This window comes from Marmota flaviventris, chromosome 17, assembly GCF_047511675.1.
Source record: "Marmota flaviventris isolate mMarFla1 chromosome 17, mMarFla1.hap1, whole genome shotgun sequence".
Taxonomy (NCBI): Eukaryota; Metazoa; Chordata; class Mammalia; order Rodentia; family Sciuridae; genus Marmota; species Marmota flaviventris.
Genome location: NC_092514.1, coordinates 73,744,529 through 73,765,209, shown reverse-complemented (window position 1 = coordinate 73,765,209; position 20,681 = coordinate 73,744,529). Strand labels below are relative to the sequence as shown.

Genomic DNA, 20,681 nt, shown 5'->3' with positions numbered 1-20,681 from the left:
GGAGGGGGCTGGGATTCCCTGTCAATCAGTCGCTCCCCTGCCTGCCCGGCTCCTCCCATGGGGACGCTAGTCACAGGTGCTCGGCCCAGGAAGGAGCCGGCGCTTCTCTCCCTTTTCCTATCGCATGGACTTAAACATCCGAAAATATTCCAAGCATCCAGAAGATGAAACAACGTCTATAAGGAGCTGAAGCACCGCACTCCCCAGCCTCCGCCCGCCCGCTTGGCATCCCATCCCACTCGGTTGGATCGTGTTGTTTGTTTTGTTGTTTTGGCGTGACCCAGGACAAGGCCGGGCGCAGGCGGGTGTGTTTCAGAGCATGTCTCCTCCCCTCCTCGTCCCCCCATTTCCAGAAAATGCTCCCCTCCCCATCAAAATAAAATGGAAACCATCAGAGGGAGCGCCCTGTCCCCGGCCCCCCACTCCGTGCCCACCAGCACCCACACCCCTGGTCTCCTCCCTCTCTCCTGGCCACCCCGGGAGGAGGCTGCCTCCTCAGCACCCAACTTCTCCCCACTTCTGTCTCCTTCACGCCCTCATTTAAACCTGCTGACAACCCTCCCACCTTGAAAAATAGGCCAGCCTCGGTGACGCCCACGTGTCTCCCTAACGCTGCTGACGCCCTATCCCAGTACCCACGAACCTGGCCTCACACAGTAACAGGTGAGGTCCAGGTGAGGTCACCCGGGGACCCCTCATCTAGTGTGACCATGTCCGCATACAAAGAGGAAACTCGGACCCAGGACGCGCAGGGGCAAGAGAAGTGGAGACGCAGAAAGACGGCCATCTCCAAGCCTGAGAGGGCCACAGACGGAGAGTGGGGCCTGCAGGGGACTCTGCCTCCCAGCCTCAGCAGGAGCCCAGCCTGCCCACGCCTGGACTCGCACTCTGGCCTCCAGAGCTGTGAGCTGGTCGGCTTCTGCTGTTTAAGCCCCCACCTGGGGCACTGTGAGCCACAGCCCGGGGGAGACTCTTGCCCCTCCTGGGACTCCCCCCCCCACCCCCCCAAGCACCTGCTCTCAGTAGCTGTTTCCCAGCAGGCCCTCCACAGCCGCTGAGTCTGTGACCTTTGCCCCCACGACTCCATCAATGGCTCTTTCTAGGGTCCACAATGATTTCCTTGTGGCCAGATTTCTTGGACACTTCTGTCTCCTTGCTTGACTTTATTTTATTTTTCATTTGGTACCAGAGGTTTAACCCAGGGGTGCTCACCTACCCACTGAGCCACATCCCCAGCCCCTTCTAAAACCTGTGTTATCTAGAGACAGGGTCTCACTGGGTTGCTCAGTACTTCACTAACTTGCTGAGGCTGGCCTTGAACCCGAGATCTTCCTGCTTCAGCCTCCCAAGCCACTGGATTACAGGTGTGGCCACCGTGCCCAGCACCTTGCTGGACTTTATTTTTTAAATATATTTAGTTGTCGATGACCCTTTACTTAATTTATTTATTCATACATAGTGCTGCGAATCGAGCCCATGCCAGGCAAGTGCTGTATCACTGGGCCCCAGCCCCAGGCCCTGGCTTGACTTTGAAGGAGTGTGGGGCATCTCTGGCCACCCTGTCCTTTCTGAAGCACCCTCTCTGGCCGCGGTGTCCCACCCCCCTGCTTTGCCCCTTGGCCTCTGCCTCTCGGCCTGGGAGTGCGGGGTTCTCCAGTCTCTGCTCTCCAGCCTCCCTGCCACTCGGCCATTCATCCATACTTGGGTTCAGCTTCCAAGGTTCCCTCTGCACTCCACACCTCCCAGCTGCTGCCACAGGCGCTGCCAATCGTATGCCTGAAGCTACTCAAGGTCTTTCCTACGGGCCCCCAAACTCAGTGCTTCTCTTCCGCCCCCATCCCTGTTGGTCCATTTTCTGTTGCTATAACTAAATACCACAGACTGGATGATCATAGAAAGAAGAGAGGTTTATCTAGCTCACAGTTCTGGAAACTGGAAGTTTAAGAGCGGGCGGATGGCATCTCCTTGGCACCCATCAGGGGCCTGACATCACAGAGGAGGGCTTCATGTGACAGGAGAAGGCAAATGTGCTAATGGGCCTCTCTTCCTCGGATACACCATCCCCCCGGGCCCTACCCTCAGGTTCTCACCTCTCCTAGTCACCTCCTGTTACAGTTCCTATCTGGAATGTCCCTGAAAAGCTCCCGTGTCTAAGGCAAGGCTCCCAGAGCATCAAGTCCAGAGGGGGGAGGCGGGGCTCTGATGCCACCATTCGACAGGAGCCCTGACCTCCGCGCGGAGTCCTCGGTGTGGTGGATCACCCCACTGACAGCTGAGTGCAGTGCTGGGAGGTGGGACCTCGCTGGAGGAAGCCGGCACTGGGGACAGTCCAGGTCCCTTCCCCACCCTGACCCTCTTTCGGGGACACTCCCCTCCACCACGCCCTTCCAGTTTGAGGTCCCACCTCGCCTCAGGCGCAGAGTGATGGCACCGGCTAGCCATGGTGAAACCGGGAGCCAGAGTAAACCTCTGCTCCTTCCAGGAGTGCACGTGGGGTATCTGGCCACGGAGACGAGAGCCCACCAAGACACTGCCCGGAGGTCCAGCTCCAAACGCCATCAGCACAGCACTCTGGAGACCAGGTCCCCAGCACATGAGGTCCAGGGACACCTGGACACCACAGCACCCCAGAGACAGGCTCCTCCCCCGCGGCTGGCTGGAGCTGCCCACTGGGGTCTGGTCCTGCTCAGGTCCAGCTGGGCCACTCTGCCCCGGCTCGGAGGGCTCCGACGGGCTGGAGTCGGTCACAGCCAGGTCTGACCAGGTGCAAACCCCAAGTCTGCTGCCTCCGGCTAGTCCAGCTGTACTGCCCCGGGGAACAAGATGTGGTCCCCACTGCGGTCACCCCTGGGGACCCTGCCGGGTACTTCCCTTGAACAATGTCCCTGGCTGGGGACCTGCTCCCAGCCTGGCCCCACACTCGGCAGGCCAGGGTCCCCTCCTGGTCCTCCGTGTTTCAACATTCTCCTCTGAGGCTCCCATCATGGGCCAGTTTAGCCAACTAATTTTCCACTAAACCCAATTTCACTCATGGATGGAGGAAGAACCGTCGTTTTTCCTCGTGCCATGTACGATTAATGACGCTTGAAATTATGCAGATAAAATTGATGAGCACAGCTGATTCTCTGCCAGCGGGAAGGGAAGGCTGCCCAGGGACTGGGACATTCGCCACCACCACAGGCAGGCAGCGGGTGGGCGGGGCCCTGGCCGGCACCTCCCTCGGGGGCGTGTCTGGCGTCCCTGTCCCCTGCAGAGGGCATCTGCCTGCAAGCCACCGGGTCCCCCGCGGCCCCCCGCAGCGAAGCCGCGGACTCACTGCAGTGAGCCGCTTAATTAAAACACCAGGACACGGCGACAGAGGACCACCCCGGTCCAGCCTTGGTGCTGAGTCAGTGGCCGCGACATCTGGCGTGTGCCTGGCGTGTGCGTCTGTGAAACTATGACAAGGGTACAAGCCGGTCTTTGTCCCGCCGCCCTCCCACACGGGTCATGGCCAGCCAAGGGCGACGCCGCGGTCACAGAAGCTGAGATGGGGAATTCAGAGGACCTTTGCCTCCGCTGACCTACTATCAAGCAGCCTGCGCCGCTCCAGATGCTCCCAGGCTGCGAGCCGGCCCTGCTCCCCCTCCCTGCAGGCCCCAGGGGTGACCGCGTCCAGGCTCAGTGTTACCAGCTTGTCCAGGGATCCCCACCTCCCAGGCACAGCTGAAGTCCCCACCCTAGTTCCGAGTGCGGCCCTCTTTGGGGGTCAGTCTTCACAGCCCTATTCCTGCTGAAATCAGAGCCTGGGGCCAGTGTCTGCCCAGCAGGGGAAGTCTGGATACCGGCCTGCACCCACACAGGGAGGCCTCCAGAGGGTGAGAGGACCCCCACTTTGCTGTCTTTGTTACAGCAGCCCCAGGAGGTCCACACCGCTCCTGCTGAATTCACATCTCCTATTCCAGGAGGGGCCCACATCAGGGAGGTCAGGCTGGCCCTGGCAGAGAACTGAGGCCTTCACAGCTTAGCCTCTACGCTGGCCTCACCTCTGCCTCCCTCCCTCAGCTGCAGGGTCCAATACGCCCCCCTTTACAAATAAAGAAGGGAGAAGAGCACCCTACATTCAAGAGGGCGTGGCACCAAGCACACTGCAGGCCACCGGGTTCCCTCCCCACCCCCAGGAAGGTCACAAGAGGCCCCACCTATCTGGCCACCTCCAAGGGGCCTCCCTGGCCCACCCCCTGCACTCACCTCACCCTAGTGCTCCCGGCTCCTGCCACCAAGGGTGTCCTGGGAGCCTCAGGGGTGCAGAGGCTGAAGGAGGAATCCTCATACCCTCCAAATCTTTTAGACCTGAGCCCCACCCGGGCTCTAGTGCCACCCCGCAGGCCCCACACCAGGGACACTCAGGACAGTCCTTTTGCGCCAGTCAGTGCAGACCCATTGGTATTCCACAAGGTGCCAAGCCCACAGCCACCAGGTGGTGTACTGGGGGAGACCGCTGAGCTTTGGCCTTCCCCAACTCTTGGTGCTCACTGTAATCCCCTGGGGGGCATTAAGAAACTGACCCCCCATCCAAATCTCTTAATGGAGGGGCCCGACCTGGCTGTGCCCGAGGCTCTCGGGCATCCTGCTGCAGCCAGGCTCAGAGCCCATCTGATGATCTCCTAGACCTACCTGGGGAATTCTCCTGGGGAAGGCGGATTTGTTTTTATTTTTAACAGCTTTTAGTTGTTTGTCAACCGTATCTGGTAATAGATTCAGGAAGCACCTTCCTAAGGATATCCCCCGTGGGGGCTGAGCCGTTTACACCACTCGGTCCTGTCTGAGCAAGATGCTCCCTCCCACCCGCGAAGGACCTCAGGTCAGGGCATCGCACAGCCTTGGGTGAGTCAGAGAGGGGCCCGCTCCCTGGAGAGCCTGCCTCTGGGACTTGAGGTCAGCAGGAGCCTGTCAAGAAGTGAAGGCTTAGAGAAAGGATCCGGCTCTCTGTGGGCTGCGGGGAAGGGGGAGCATGTGCATGTGTGTGCAGGGGGTGTGGAGAGGCCCACTGTGTGCATATGAAGAGCAGGCATTTGCACAGGCATGCACGTGTGTGTGCTGCCGAGGCGGCCTGAGCATGTGCCCTGTGTGGAGGGACGTGTGCGTGGGCGTGTGTGTGTGCATACATGTGTACACGCATGTGCAACATGAGTCGTGACAGGGATGGCAGCAGGGGGCATCTCCCAATCCTGGCCTATTCACCAGTGCCTCCAAGTGAAGCCACCCCATGGTCACTGCTCAGGCACTGGGATGGGCAATGTGGCCACTCCAGGCCCCAGGGAGCAGCCAGAGGGCTGGCAGAGCTCTGGGCAGGTGAGGGCTTGGGGTGGAGGTTGAGGGAGAAGCCCCCGCAGGCTGCGAGGAACCACTGGGGTAAACGTCTGCCCTCGCGGACTCCTGAGGACGACGGTCCCCTGGACGTTGTGCGGGCTGCCAGGAGCAGGCAGGAGAAGCTCCCCGGGTCCTCCAGGGGTCAGTAACCAGAGCACACTCCAGCCTCTGGCCCAGGCCCTGCCCAGTCAGACTTTGCTGGGCAGCACTTCCTCCAACCTGCGGACAGCGCGGGGCGGGGGGCCTGACAGACCGATGCTCCCCACTCACCAGGGCTTTGGTGTGGCTGAGCCTGGGACAAGGCGCTCCAGACGCCCTCGGGAGTCCCGCTGCATCTCAGGTCTCTGAGGACCCATGAGAACTTTGCCCACTGCTCTGCCTGAGGCAGGTCTGGCTCCCTTAGCCAAGGCCACGGCTCCCTGACCGGCCCCTTTCCTCTCCCTCCTCCTCCCCACCCTCTGACTTTCCTGCAGGAGCCTCCAGGCTGGGGAAAGGTCTCCTTTTCATTCTTTGCAAACGTGGACTACCTTGGCGGCCTCTGCTCCACGGACAGCCTGTGCACCCCCTGAGCTCTCTGCCTGGAGGGAGCAGGGGTGGGCAGAGTGCCGCCTGTGGCAGTGGGTGCTGACGGGAGGCAGTCAGGCACACCTCTGCTCTGAAGTGGCCTGTGCCACATGAACTGCAGGACCCATCAATAAGATGCCACCGGGGCGAGACCCCAGTGAGGGGCGCGCTGTTCACCTTGCCCAGAGCAGAAGCTTGCCTGTTTCAGCACCAGCACTCGGGGACAGCTCCCCAGCTGGCTCCTTGCCTAGGGGCTTGGTGGCCTTCAGCAGCAGAGGCTGCAGTGGGCGCCTCCTCCTCCACAGCCTGCCGCCGGCTGCACTCTGATTCCCGCGGGCCTGCCCCACCCCCACTCACTTGTTCCTCTCTCCTGAGCCTCTTGGAGACAAGCATATAACGTAAAAATAACTCTGGCGTGTGGCCTCAGGCCTCAGGGATAAGAACCTCCCAACCACTAGTTCATTGAGTGGCCTCCTCAAAACACACCCGGGCCCAGCCTCCTCTCCGAATTCAACGCGACTGCTCCATGGGAAGTCCACCTGGGTTCCTCCTGGCAGAGCCCAGGGTGGGTACGAACTGCCGAGGCTGAACAGCTGCCCCCAACAGGAGCTCCCAGGGCCCTAGTGACCTGAGATCGCTGATGGCTTTGTCCCCATTCAAAGTCTCCTCTGTGCCACGGAGCATTAGCACTAGAGACTTTTCAGAAGAAAGTGACATCTAGAAACACACATCACCAAGATGGAAGGCAGGCTCGGAGAGGAATCTCATTCCTGCTAGGAAACCACCTGAGAATAAGTTAATGGGTTCACAGAGAAAACTGGATTCGCACTCGAAGGACTCCGGGGACTGCCTTCCTTAGGCCCTGGGGCAAAACTAGAGATCCCATCCAAAAGTCAACGAGAAGGAAGAATGGAGCCCACCCAGCACCAAATCGCTAACGTGAAGAGAAACCGTGGTGACGTGGACCATGTCACAGCTAAGCACTTCGGCCCCTTGGAGGGAAAGACGCAGAAGGAAATTTAAGAGATGTGCACAGATTAGATTTTCTAACACACATACAACTCACATGGATTTATACCTGGGATGGAGAACCCCTCCAGCTCCATGAGAAGACGGACCCGGCAGGAAGAGTCAGACCAGGAGGCCACGTTTCCTACCAACAAGAAGCAACAGCCGAGCCAGGATGGGACGCTCGTGGCTGTCAGGAAATGCCAGGACGGGACATCGCGTGCATGCTACCCTCACCTAGCAAGTCTGATCACCCTAAGAACGGGGCCTGTGGCCAACAGGTGGGACTGCCAGGTGACAGAGTCACCGTGGAAACCAGTTTGGTATATTCTCATAAAGTTGAATTTTCATGCACCCTAAACCCCCGCTGGAGGGGGGAAACTGTGCATCTAAGTCTAGACCCCAGAGAAACTGCCTCAATAGAAGGGTCTGTCTCTCGGGTCTGTCCTTGGACGGCTGAACTAGAACACACTGTGGGTTCAGCACCGGCTTTCAGGCGGCTCCCAGCCTGGAGTGGGCTCTTCAATGACCTGAGAAACCCTTACACAGGTGCCCCAAGTGACATGGACATGAGTGAGCATCGCAGCATACACCGTTCAAGCCAATTTGGGCTTTTTGTTTTGTTGTTTTGGTACCAGGGATTGAACCCACGGCTCTTAACCACCGAGTCACATTCCCTGCCCTTTTTATTTTTTATTTTTGAAACAGGGCTTTGCTAAGTTGCCAAGGTTGGCCTCAAACTTGCAATCCTCCTGCCTCCATCTCTAGAGTTGCCAGAATTACATGTGTGCACCCTAGCACCTGGCTCAGACCGATTTTTAAAGCAAGAAAAAATGTTCACAGACAGCAAATACTGACGAATAATTATGGCACAGTCACACCGTGGAATATTACACAGCAGTGGAAATGACTGGAAAAAAGTCACGTGCAACAGCACGGACAAGTCCGACGTAACCACGGGTGAAAAGACAGGCCTCGGAGGCCAGGACAGTAGGTGCCACTGTCACACAGCTCAGAACCAGACCAAACCTGAACCACACGTCGTTTATAGACACACACCTATGGGAAAACTCTTTTTGAAAACAAAGAAAGGCAAAGTATAATCACAAAATTCAAGCCATGGGTTTCCTCTGGGGGAGGCGGAGGAATGGGAGGTGGGATCCAGGGCCTCGCGAGCCTCTCCATCTTGAGGAGGACAGCGACACCAAGGAGGTCAGCTTATCCCTGGTGTCCTCACGTATCCCATGTACTTTCATAGGTAACCTCCGTCTTCCCTCTCTGCTGCACGCGCGCGCGCGCACACACACACACACACACACACACTCACACTCACAATCTTTAGCTCCACCCTCTCCCCAAGCACCAGGAACTCCATCTCTGACAGATGGTAGGAGAGGGACCCCGGAGACTCAGCAGCGGAGAGAGAGTGGGCACCACCCAGCCACCCTAGCACCCACCCTCCAGGTGGCCCAGCCCCCACAGTAGGCCCAGGAAGGAATCTGGTTCCAGAAGAGAAAGCCCCCAGGGTGTGCCCGGCCCACCAATGGCAGGCACCAGGGACCCATCTGCATGACGAGGCTCAGCCCCGAGAGCCGATTTTGTCAGGCCCTGAATGCAAACACTGCCCCCCACCACAGGTCAGAGATGGAGACTGGACACCGTTAGAACCGTGCTGTGCAGACACACTTCCTGGGTGCATCCCACGCGTGGCTGGACGTCAGCAGGGAGGGGAAGCAGGGGGCAGATAGCGGGCCAGTGGGGAACTGGGGACGCCAGTACCTGACCGAGCAGGAAGCACCCAGGACCCGGGGGCCGTGGGGCCTGCGGTGGAGCCGTGGCTCCTGGGATGGTCCTCCTGGGTCCCTTCCTGGCCCCAGCCCAGGGCAGTGGCTGTCGCCAGCACTCACCTCTGCAGCTCCTTCAGGGAGACCGTGACCCGCAGGCTGTGGCCCAGGATGTAGAGAGCAGCCAGGATGTCCGCCCACTGCACCATCTCCCCCAGAGGCCCGCCCTTCAGCACCCGCGGGCTGAAGACGTCCCCGGACTCCTCGGTCAGGAAGCCAATGTGGACGAGAATCTGGGTCAGCGGGAAGCAAGAGTTTAGTGGAAGGGCAGCAGACCTCTGCCCTCCCCCCGCCCCCACTTCACCAGCTGGGGGACCAGTGCAGCAGACACTGTCCCCAGGTTGGGCACTTTGGGAGGCCAAGGTCACCACGCCAGGTATTGGGGATGTCAGGAGTTATGTTCCAGACAGACATATGTAAAGACAGACAAGAGACAGTTCAGGCAATGAGAGGGACTCAGACAAATAAACAGGGGAGACGGAGTCATGGAATTCTCCAGTATATGCATGGATGGACAGACGGGTGGATGGACAGACGGGTGGATGGACGGATGAACGGACGGGACCACAATCTCCCCCAGACTTTTATTCCAAAACTTCCAGGCAGAAGCCATGACTTTTCTGCCTGATCGGAACAAGTTGTCTGCAGAACTCAGGGCGCTCCTCGGGCCCTGTGCTGCCCAGCTCCACAGACGGCGAAGGGCCTCTCCTGCACCCATCCTGGCCCGGCCATCCCTGCCTCCCTCGCTACGGATCCTGTGCAAGGAAGCCCGCTGCACTTCTCGGAGGGCCTGCCCTGTGCCTGCCCCGAGGCTGCGGGCCCTGAGCGCCACCTGAGCCCTGGGAGGATGGCAGACCTGCTTCTGGTCCCTCCAGACGTCCCCCAGCTTCTGTGCCAGGCGCTGGGCAGCCGTCGCCCACTGGGCCGTGAGCCGCTTGGTCCTCTTCTTCATGAAGATCAGGGACTCCTTCCCACTGCCCATCAGCTCCAGGAGGTGCGACAGGTTGCTCCGGAACACTGCCTAGAGGTGGGTCCCGACCTCAGCTCTCCCAGCCCCGACCTGCAGCCAGCCCCGCCCCCGCCACACTGGGGACAGGGACTGTCACCTCTCGTGAGGCTAGGGTCTGCTCCGGCTTCTCTTGTCCTTTCCAAGGGGCCCACCAGCCCCCAAAGCCGAGGAGCTGGCTCTCACCCCCCACACGGACCCCCAGCCAGGCTGGCGTGTCCCAGCCCAGCTCCCAGCTGGGACCCTGCCTAGGGGGCCGCTGCGAGGAGGCCGTGAGGGCAGTGGCCAGAGTCGGGGCAGGGCTGCCCTTCACCAGGTGCATTAAAGCCCTTAACTTTAAGCCTAAGACTCGTCATTGTTAGATGCGAGCGCAGAAGGACAGCCAGGAGATTTAGGTACAAGGAAAGTGTCTGCACCCAGAAGGCCCTCAGCAAATGACAGCTATTATCACTCTTATCCCCGCCCCTTAAGGGGGCACCTGCAGGGACCCTGCCTGTCCCTGAAAACAGCTTCACTGAGCAGCACCCCAGGGCTAGGAGGGACACTGTCTGACTGACCTCCCATCAGTCCACCTCCTGACACAGCCCGATTCCACCCGGGCAGGGCTGAGGTCTCTCCCACTGCCCCGAGACTGTCCAGCCTGGGGGACATCCCCCACCTCCAGGCCTACCTGGACTCTGGGAAGGGGCTTGGGGGCCGTCTGAGCCGCCGTCTGGTTCCTCCAGGGCAGCGGGGGACAGAACCACTCGACCTCACTGAGGTAGATGAGGAAGGAGCACTCGGTGCCGTCCACCCCGAAGAAGGCGTAGCAGGGGTCAGAGGTCCAGCGGGAACGCATCCACTGTGGAGGGGGCCAAGTCTGAGCAGGTGGCATTACCAGCCCCCGCCCCTGCAGGCTCTCCTTGCGTGCACACCCCCAGGGACCCCAAGTCTCCCAGGACGGGGCCCATGAAGTGTGTCCTTCCCTAGAGACACAGCAAGGAAGGGCAGAGACCTGGCCATCTGTCCTGGCCACCAAAGTCCCCAGAGGAGGCAGGGCCAGGACCCCCATCCCCAGGCCACAGCAGAGGAAGACCCTGGGGGAGCAGGTGGGTCAGGATACGCAGGGGCCAAGTCCTGGGGGAAAGCCAGGAGGGGCAGCAGCGCAGGCCAGAGCTGTCCTTCATGCCTCAGGCCCTTGTCACAGGGCAAGTGGCCTGGGCAAGGTCCAGGGAAGGACGCCCCCAGTGGTCCTCCAGGAAGGGGTTTGCAACACCACGCCGACCCCTCCAAAGCAGCGAGGAGGCTTTACAGCTGTGACCGTGACCGGCTCCCCGAAGGGACAGGGACACAGCCAGAGGTGGCCCTGAGGGGGCGGGAGGGACGCTAGGCCAGTCGTGGGCTGGCCAGGAGGGTGGGGACAGAGCGGCCAGTCCCACTCCTTCTCCCAGCTGTTAGGCATTAGGCTGCCGATGGCCCACATTTAGTAGCTCTTTTACCAGGAGAAAATGCTGGAGCCCCTCGGGGGACATCCTGGGGAGCCTGGGTTGGTGGCCATGCCGAGTCCAGCAGAGACACCGTTTCCCTGGGGTCAGCTTCAGCCAGCTGTGCCTGGGCCGGAGCCGCAGGCTGGGCAGAGAGGCCCTAGCTGGTGAACAGCCCCGCCAGGTCAGACTGCCAGGGCTAGGCTGGGACAGCCCCGGGGCCACCCTCCAGCCGCGCTCCCACCCCCTCAGCGCCAGGGCTCACCTCCACCTTTCCAGAGCAGTCAGGGAACTTGGGGTCACTGGGCGCCTCGCACTGGTCCCGCCGACCTTCAGACACTGTAAGGAGAGGTCAGCATGCTGAGGACAGGGGTCCGGGGAGGAGCCAGGGTGGGGGGGACAGGATGGTCTTCGATGGGACAGGGCAGCGGTGGCCCACCTCCACCACCCGCCTGAGTTTTCTCGCCTGAAAGGCCAGGAGCTCAGCGGCCTGACGGGGTCCCCAGGAGCTGCCCTCCTCCACCCCCAGCCTGCTGGAAGAGGTGGCCGGAGCCCACGAGGAGCCCGGAGCAGCAAGGCTTCAAGCGCCCACAGCGCGGCCTGCCCTTTTGGAGGAGGGCAGGGATAGGCCTGCAGCCCCTGTAGGGGGGAGTGGAGGGGCCTGGGACCCTCCCCAGATGCCCCCTCTCTGGGAGCTGTCGAGCCCAGGGGCCGGACTCCAGGGACCTCCTCTGTCCCGGCGCCCTGTGGCGGGGGGTGGGTGGGCCTGGGTCACCTTGCTGAGAGCCCGGCAGGACCCAGGAGCCAGGTGAGCTCAGGGGAGGGGTCAGGCCTCCCGAGCACCCCACGCGCAGCCCCGGTGCGTGGTGAACACCCGACACCCACCCTTGCTGTGCAGGAGCAGGCTGTGGCGTAGGATCTGGTCCACCTTCACCGCGATGTCCGACACGTTCTGGGCGATGGCCTGGATCCGCTCCATGAGGCCGGCTCCAGAGGGCAGCCTGGGCAGGAGAGGCGGGGTGAGCCGCAGGACCGGCCTGGCCGGCCTCCCAGGGCCTGGACCACTCAGCAAAGGCAGGAGCGTCGGCCCTCGGGGCGCCCAAGCCCTGCCTCAGCCGGGACCCAGGGCGGTGAGAGCCGAGGCCACGTGGATGGGGAGGCCAGGTGGATGGGGAGGCCACGTGGATGGGGAGGCCAGGTGGATGGGGCCGCGGCCACCCAGCGGCCACCCAGGCAATGGGAACAGCGCCATCACAGGAAAGCCACGTCCACAGGTGGCCGAGGGCGCTGCAGGTGTCCCAGAGGTCTGCCTGGGCCTGAGCACAGAGGAGCCCCTGCCAAGAGCCCGAGCAGGGGCACCCAACGCGCCCCAGGTGACACAGGCCCAGCCAGCTGCCCGGCTCTGTCCCCTCCCTTGGCACGGCACCAAGATCAATTCCACCCGCGGCAGCCCAGGGCCTCCCGGCTGCTCGACTCCAGTGACCATCCCAGAGCGGACCCTGGCATCCTAAAGGGTTGAGTGCCCCCTGCCACGCCCTCCGCCGCACCCCAATGCCGAGTTCACCTCCTTGTCTTGCTGGCCGCTCGGCTGCAGCTCTGGGACATCCTGTGCTGTTTTGTCTGTTGTGGACCCTTCCTGAGAGGAGCCCACGGGCCTTGTCTTCTCCTGCGAGGACAGCCCTGGGGCTGTTCCCTTTCCACACACCAGGTCTCTGTCACCCTCTGGCTCTGCGATGTCACCCCCTCCTGTTTAGGTTCTGTTTGTCCCTAGCCAAGGTCCGGGGCCTTCCTGGCCATGTCTAGTGGGAACCGCAGGGAGGGTTTTTCCGACCTGGTCTCTGATTGGGTCTACACAGCCTGTCTCCCCCTCTCTTCTGAGCAGGGGGACCTGTCAGAGAAGGCACAGCAGTGACCCTCGGTGGCCAACTGCCCTCCTGCGTCATCTTCCCCCTCACTTCTACCATCTGTGGCCCATCTACCAAGGACAACTAGTGAGGGGGCTGGCGGGGACAGAGGCAGAGGAAGGGACAATGGGTGGATGACAGGAAGGGAAGGAGCCCCCCAGACACACACGTGCGCATGCGCGGACACACACACGCACGCACACTCCAGCCCGCCCCTCACAGTTCAGTTTGGCACCCCAATGCCAGCTTCAGCAACAAACAAAAATCTTAAATGGCAAGTGGCCGCTTTGGGGCTGGGGGTGTAGCTCAGAGCGCTGCTTAGCACGGGTGGGGCCCCGGGTTCCATCCTCAGCACCGAACAAAAATGAGTAATTAAAGTGAAGTGAAATTGGCACTGCTTTGGTCGGTTTCCTGTGGCTGCTGTGGCCAAGTGGAGCTTGGAACAACCCGGCACAAGACAGCTCTGAGGCCGGACGCCGGACGGCAAAGTGCTGGCTGCTTCCGGGGCCGCGGGAGCCGCTTCTGCCTCTCTCAGCTCCCTGTGGCCCCTGGTTTGGGCTACGTCACCCCGTCTCTGTCCACATTTCCTCTTCTTCCAATCCAGCAATTGAACTAGGACCCGCCCTGATCCAGTAGGACCTTATCTTCATTTATGACATCGGCACAGACCCTATTTGCAATAAAAGGGGGCCAAGCCAGGCCTCGGGTCACTGCCCCCTAATCCTGAGGTGACCCTGGTGCAGCTGGCTGCTAGGAACTGCCCAGGCACCAGACAGGGCAGCCTCCTGTGGGCCCCAGAGGCTCCACTCCTCCGCCTCCTCAGGCCACCAGCTCTGGTCCCCAACTCCCTCTGCCCAGCCCCAGGAGTCCCCTTCACCGGTCTCTCTGCCCAGCCCCACGAGTCCCCTTCACTGGTCTCTCTGCCCAGCCCCACAACACGGTCGCCAATTCCAGGCCAGACCCTTGGATCCAGGAGCACTCCACGCGCTTCCAAGGGAGTGTTAATTTCGCGTCCCTCCCGTGATTTATGGGGGTTGCTTTCAATTAACGGGGGTATTGATTTCCCCGCGGCTGGCTGGCGAGCTGCTGGGAGTTATTTTATTACCAAATGGATCACTTTCCTCCTAGGACACCAAGACCCACAGACACGAGATGCCCACAGACACACCGCGAGAGACACAGACACGCACCGCGGGAACAGCACACGGCGGGAGACGTGTTCTCTGCCTCTCTCCCGCCCTACATGGGATGCCGGACACCTCAGCCCGAGTCAGCCTCCCGGGCACCGTCCCTGCTCGTCCCTGCCTCAGCCCCCAGCCCCACCCAGAGCCTGTGGATGCACAGGGAGTGACCAGGGCTCTGAGCAGAAGGCGGGGCCTGCAGCCCTCCCCAGTGAGAGCAGGCTCCTTGCTTCTGCTCCAAAATAAATACATCAGCGTGCATCACTCACACTCACACTCACACTCACACACTCTCACACTCTCACACACTCACACACACACACACTCTCACACACACACACACACACTCACACACACAATGAACAGGGATAGCTGGATGTGGTGGTGAACACCTGTAATCCCAGCAACTTGGGAGGCTGAGGTGGGAGGATCCCAAGTTAGAGGCCAGCCTCGGCAACTTAGCAAGGCTCTAACTTAGCGAAACCTTGTCACCAAATTAAAAAAATAATAATTAATTAAAAAAGGGGGGCGGGGATGTGACTCAGTGGTTAAGCACCCCTGGGTTCAATCCTCAACCAACCAACCAAAAAGAAAACAGGGACAGAGGGGGAGCCTGGCTGTGTGTGGTGTCATTACTTGGGAACAGGATGGGTGAGCTGCTGGCGCAGCAAAGCCAGGGTGTCGGGCCCCCTGATCCCATGGTCCACCTCCATCCTGACCCACCCCAGGCCCCGACCTTCTGCAGGACACCTGGGTGCCCCTCCACCTGGACGCCACTTAGCACCAGGAGCTCTGTGGTCACCACGGGCAACAGCGCCGTCATTGCTCAGGACTCTGGGCCACCGTCCAGTCGCCCTCCTCCTGCCGCTCCTGCACAGCTCGAGGTGGCCCAGGAGGCCAAGAGCGGGGGCCTGGGCCCAGGGCCTGGCCACCCTGCCCTCAGTGTCCACCTTGGCCATGGCCTTGGTCGAGGCTTGGCAGCTCCCCAGGCTCCTCTCCTGACCACTGGACAAAGCTCACTGGGACCTGTCTCCCTCGCCCGGGGCCTGCGGAACCTTCCCCCGGTCCTCCCTGCCGAGGGCCACGGCTGCCCTGTGAACCCCTCTCCCCACGGCCTCCCCGTGGGCTGGCCGCACCCCAGGCCTGCAGCACCATGGGCTCCCGATGCCCCTCGACAGCCAGGGGCACATCCAGGAGCCGGACCAGCACCGGGGCTGAGAGAAACGAGACCTCTTGAAACTGAGTCCGTCCCATGCTGTCCAGACAGGGGAAGGTCCCTGTCCCCACGGGGGACACACAGACCTCCAGGGAGGCTGGTTGCTCCGGCCAGGCAGCCCTGTCCACTCCGTCTACCCACATGGCTGCCACACACAGAGGGTCAGGAATTGGCGTTTTTAATTAACTGTGGGTTTTTTTTTCTTCCAATTTGGAAAGAGAACTGGACGGCCCCCGCCCGCCGCCTCTCCTGCAGGTCATTTGTACTGGACTCCACGCGCGGTGCCAACCCACTCGTCTCTGTCGTCACAGTTAAGTCCCAGCTTTCCCCCGACCACAGGCATGTCCACTGCCACTCAGGCTCTTTGACATCCGGCCCAGGCACAGTGACCACGATGTCCACGACGCCATCTCCAGAGCTCAGATCCTCCCCAGGGTGAAGCCGGGCCTCTGCACCCCTCTGTTGCCCAGCGGCCCCTGGGCCCCCCTGGGGCGGAGCTGCTCAACTGGGCTTGGCAACAACGCATTGCAGCCCGCCCTCCCTCCCTGGGCACAGGACGGGAAACCGAGGCCCAGCTGGCCAGGAGCACCCCTCCCTTCCATCTCCCCTTGGCCGGCCCTCCCTCCTGCAGCTGGGAAAACAGAATGGACAGGCCTGTCCTCACACAGCACACGTTCCAGGGGGGACAGACAACACACAAGTGAACACGAAGACAGCGAGCGAGACGGTGACGGGGAGATGAAGGGCACATTTTAAATAGGACCTGGTCGGGAAGGCCTTACGGGACGCTTAAGAACGGGAAGAAGGAGACCCGGGAAAGAGCATTCCACACCGAGGGGCCAGCACAAAGGTCCTGTGGCCAGCAGGAGACCATCATGCCCCAGGCAGAGCCAGAGAGACATGAGGCCAGGCGTGAGCCACTCCCTCCTCTGGCCACTGCCCCTGCAGCTTCTCCTGTCACTCAGGTAAGAGCTGGGGTCCTTCTGGTGGACGTGACCTTCTAAAACGATCTCGCTGGCTGCTGAGGTGGGAGCAGCTGGGAGGGGAGGGAGGGGGCACTCTGGGCTAGTCTGACGGACTGGATGCAGGTGTTCAGGAGGGGGTCAGGGATGAGTGCAAGGCTGGGGGTCTGAGCTCCCTGGGTCCCCTCACCCTCCCGAGTCCCTGCCTGGACGCTGCACACGGTGGACATTCAACAATCACAGATGACCTTGGGCGCAGCCAGCCTCCGAGCTCAGCGGGCTTTGCGCTGCGCGGAAGCCCTTTGGAAAAATTCAGAGACCGTTACTTGGGGCTTTAGAAACACAATATGATGCTGTTGCAGCAAACCCTAACCTGATCACGTCTTCCCTCCCCAGGACAGGCCAGCCACGGGGCAGGGGCAGCCCAGAGGCTCCCGGAGGGCAGAGGAGGACAGCGAAGTTCTTCATGAGCCACGGTGATTCCCAGGCAGAGGGTCCGGGTGCGGGCAGGATGCCCAGCAGGGGCCAACCGGGGCAGACACCTGTGGCCAGGGGCCGTGGCACAGGGGGCGGGAGAGGGGAGAGATGAGGGGCCCAGGGCTGGGCAGGGAGAAGGGCAGAGCCGCCGGGCAGGGTGGGCAGCCAGGACGACCCTGACACTCTGCCCATCTCCCATCGCTCCCACTGGCCCCTCTGCTCCCCTCTGGCACCTGGCCAATCCATGTTTCACGCAGCAGTAATGTGATATCATTTTAAAATAAACCCAGCAGCTCCCCACAGCTCTTGGGGCCGTGCCTCACAGCACATCCTGGCTCTGTGTCCCGCCCGTCCTCTCCAAGCTCTGCCACCTTGGCCTTCCCCGTGCTTCTTCCCCCAACAGGCCACGCGTGCTCCCACCCCAGGGCCTTTGCACTTCATGCTCTCTCCTCCCTCCCACTAGAGATCAGCTCGACTGTCACCAACTAACCTGTTTGAGCAGCTGTTTTCCCACCCAACCGTCCTCCCGCGCTTTCGAGCACAGATCAGCAGTTGAAACGATCTCATTTATTTCTCTCCTTGGTGAGTGCCCACCTGCCCCCGAGGAGTGGGGACAGGGCTCTGCAGGGCCCGTCACGCGTGAGGGGCCTCGCCCGGCTGTCGCCCCACTCCTCGCTCCTCTGCTCTGTAGACAGCAGTTCTGGGAGCTGAAACAGCCTCCCCGGGACCCGGCACCCAGCTGTGCGGCCCAAGAGGCCCAGCCTGCTGCGGGTGAAGTCAGAGTGGACACTGCGCGGGCCCTACACTCTCCCCCGCTCCCAGGAAGGCAGGGTCAGCGCTGCATCCCTGAACCCCAAAACCCCAACGGGGGCTGGCTTCTGTCTGTGAACTATCCAGCGTGGAAAAGCCTAGAAGGGAGAAATCCAACCACGCTGACCACACAGCACGCGAGAGGCCACCAGGCACCCTGGGCAGAGGGTGGTGCAGAGCCAGGCGGCCCCTCCAGGCTGTGCACTGAGGCTGGGTTCCTGGCCCTCTCTGTGCCTTCCATCAGGTGGGTGCGCGATTGACGTGGTGGTAGGGGTGACAGGCACGAGGGAGGTAGGCACTGTCGCAGTAACTGTCACCTGTGACAAGGCCTGGTGTTGGGCAGGGTGTCCAGGGTACTGCTCAGTCGGCCAGGCTAGCCTAGGGTCGGCCCTGGGCCAGCAGCCCAGCACAGGCAGACCAAGTGGCCACAGTCTCACCGAGGTGCCCTGTGTCCAGCCTGCCAGCCGGTCCCTCCAGCACACCCTCCCCGCAGGCCGGCCAGGGCCACACAGCCCTTCTCTCTGCCCGAAGCCACACCTGAGGACGCTGGGCCCTGGCCGTGATGGCCTGGCGTCCACCCAGACGCGCCCCGTGCACTCCACGCCCCGGGGCTCCCAGGTGGAGGAGCAGCACACGTCCCTGGGCTCTGGCTCCTGGCCAAGGGAAGACGTGGGTGAGTGAGGCCCGGAGTCCTATTCAGCAATGGCCCGAAGCCACCGGCCCTCACACAGGACCTGCTCGGACAGAGTCGAAACCACCCCTCGGACAACAGGAGAAACGGGGAGATCCCGCGAGGACCCGGCGGCCTGAGGGGACCCGGGGAGCCTGCGGGGACCCAGGAAGCCTGAGGGGACCCAGTGAGCCTGAGGGGACCCGGGGAGCCTGAGGGGACCCTGGGAACCTGAGGGGACCCGGCAGGACTGAGGCCCTCAGGTCCAGCCCCACACTCCCTGTGACACGCCGTGTGGGTACAACTGGCCCAAAGAGTTCTGTGCGTTCACACGCCGGGTGGGTGTGTGGCCGGGTGTGCGTGTGGCCGGGTGTGCGTGTGGCCGGCCGAGTGGACAGGAAGAGCTCAGCGCCTGTCTCCAGGAGGAGTTAGGCCCCTCCTGTCTCACTTATTTAAGGGGCGGCAGACATGACTCCGATGGTGCTCCCCTCGGGTCCCGGGAGCCGTGACCTCCTCAGGTCGTGGAGGGGCTTGGTTTTTTTTTCATTCTTTGTTTTCCCCAGATTAACAAAAAGCGGGTGACCAGCAGGCCCGGCCAGCTCTGAGAGTGGCCTGAGGCTGGGCCTCCACCCAGCACAGCCGGGCACAGTGCCCCCGCGGCCCTCACCTGTGGGCAGCCGCGTGGGGGTCGCCGGCCTCCGGGTGCAGCCCGCTGCTGTTCTCCAGCCTGGCCAGCGTGTCCATGCGCTTCACCATCAGCTCCAGCAGGTCGCTCATCTTGCGGAGGACGCCACGGGACTCAGGGCCACCCAGCACTGTGGGCAGAGGAGGGCACTGTCAGGGCAGCCGGGCAGCATGGAGGCCACCGGTGTCACCTGGTGTCTGAGATGGGGCAGCTCAGACCCGGGCCCCCTCCCACCTTCCTTGGCCACCGCAGGGGAGGGTCAGAGAGCAAGCCCGCCCCATCTGCCCCCCTCCTCGGCCTCCCGTAAGGCCCCTCACTGCATTGCCTGGGGAGGAAACCCCAGGAACCTGCTCCCACCAGCTGTGTGACCCTGGGAACTGTCTACGCCCTCTCTGGGCCTCGGTTTTGTCGACTATAAAATGGAGCTTTGGCTGTAATCTCCAAGGTGCCCTGCAATCCCCAGGGCTGTGAGAGGCCAGGGAAGGTTTCAGGTGGGACAGGAGCCTATGTCTCCTAACACCTGGTCCAGACAGGACCTCCCGGTTTCTAGAAGAGTGGGCCACGGTCCACTGGCACCTGACCAGCCAGGCTGTTGGAATCCAGGTCCCCGGGCCCAAGCCTAGGCTTGCTGACTTGACGTTCTAGGGCCCTGGAGTCTGCACCTCCGTCCCCGTGCGTCCCCCAGGGGATTCTGATGGAGAGGGAGCCTGTGTTCTGGGGTCCCGGGACTCCTGTTCACCTGCCCCCACTTCTGCCCAGCCTCTGAGCCCTGACCCATGCCGTCCCCATCCGCCTCCCCAGGACTCTCTGCAGAAAATCACATGAACTTGTCCTGGATGTCACGCTGTCTTTGGATTCCCAGAGACGGATCGGCAAGGGCAGCTGCCCGCCCCGCCCGCCCTCAGGGGGGACCTTGCAGAGAATGAAGTGGCAGCCCCTGCCCACAGCCCACACGGTGCCGGCTCCCGCCCCACCCCGGGGTCCTGAGCCAGGTCCCAGGGGACAGGAGCCCTCCCCACCAGGCTGCCCGGCCAGGGGTAGGGCACGTCCTGACTTGGGTTCCCTAAAGCAGGTCCTGAGACGGGGCGAGGGGTGGGGAGCAATGAGGAGAGACCACAGCCCAGCCCTGCAGGCAAATGGAGGCCGCGGCCGGGGAGGGGTCCTGGCCTTCCTTCCTGGGTGCAGAGCCACGCCCGTCACCCGCTGGGGGACGAGGGGCATTCTACCCCAGTCACTGGGTGAGGGCTGCTCCAGGGACAGTCACGTTCTGCCCTCTCCGCCTGCCGCCGAGTGGCCAAGGGAAGTGCCCAGGCAGTAACACAGGTGCTGGCCGCTGGCAGCGCTGCCCACGCACACTGAGTCACCAGGGCCAGGGAGGGAGGCAGCGCGGCAGTGTCCCCTTCTCAGGAAAGACAGAGCCGGACACCCCAGAGGCTCTCAGCTGGCTCTGGCCTGCCTCTGCCACCAAAGCTGCAAGGCGAAGTCACCGTACCACCCTTGGCCTCCATGTCCCCCACTCAAAGCAAGAACACCAGGCCC

At 62.0% G+C, this 20,681-nt stretch overlaps 1 protein-coding gene and 1 long non-coding RNA gene across 4 annotated transcripts in view; one reads left to right on the top strand and one right to left on the bottom strand.

Annotated features, from left to right (window-relative positions):
- The window catches only part of LOC114082867 (alpha-1,6-mannosylglycoprotein 6-beta-N-acetylglucosaminyltransferase B), a 55,867-nt gene that overhangs the window by 24,387 nt on the left and 10,799 nt on the right, over positions 1 to 20,681 (bottom strand). For all 3 annotated transcript variants that reach the window (XM_071603306.1, XM_071603305.1, XM_071603307.1), the window contains 6 exons: positions 19,125 to 19,272; positions 12,123 to 12,238; positions 11,503 to 11,576; positions 10,445 to 10,615; positions 9,625 to 9,789; positions 8,832 to 9,001 (listed from right to left, as the gene is read on the bottom strand). In XM_071603306.1, coding sequence (XP_071459407.1) covers positions 8,832 to 9,001; positions 9,625 to 9,789; positions 10,445 to 10,615; positions 11,503 to 11,576; positions 12,123 to 12,238; positions 19,125 to 19,272 — 844 coding nt within the window. The remainder of the gene's footprint in view (positions 1 to 8,831; positions 9,002 to 9,624; positions 9,790 to 10,444; positions 10,616 to 11,502; positions 11,577 to 12,122; positions 12,239 to 19,124; positions 19,273 to 20,681) is intronic.
- On the top strand, positions 16,285 to 17,480 carry LOC117794576 (uncharacterized). Its single transcript, XR_004618469.2, has 3 exons — positions 16,285 to 16,503; positions 16,897 to 16,976; positions 17,441 to 17,480. It is a non-coding gene; the product is annotated as an uncharacterized lncRNA (long non-coding RNA).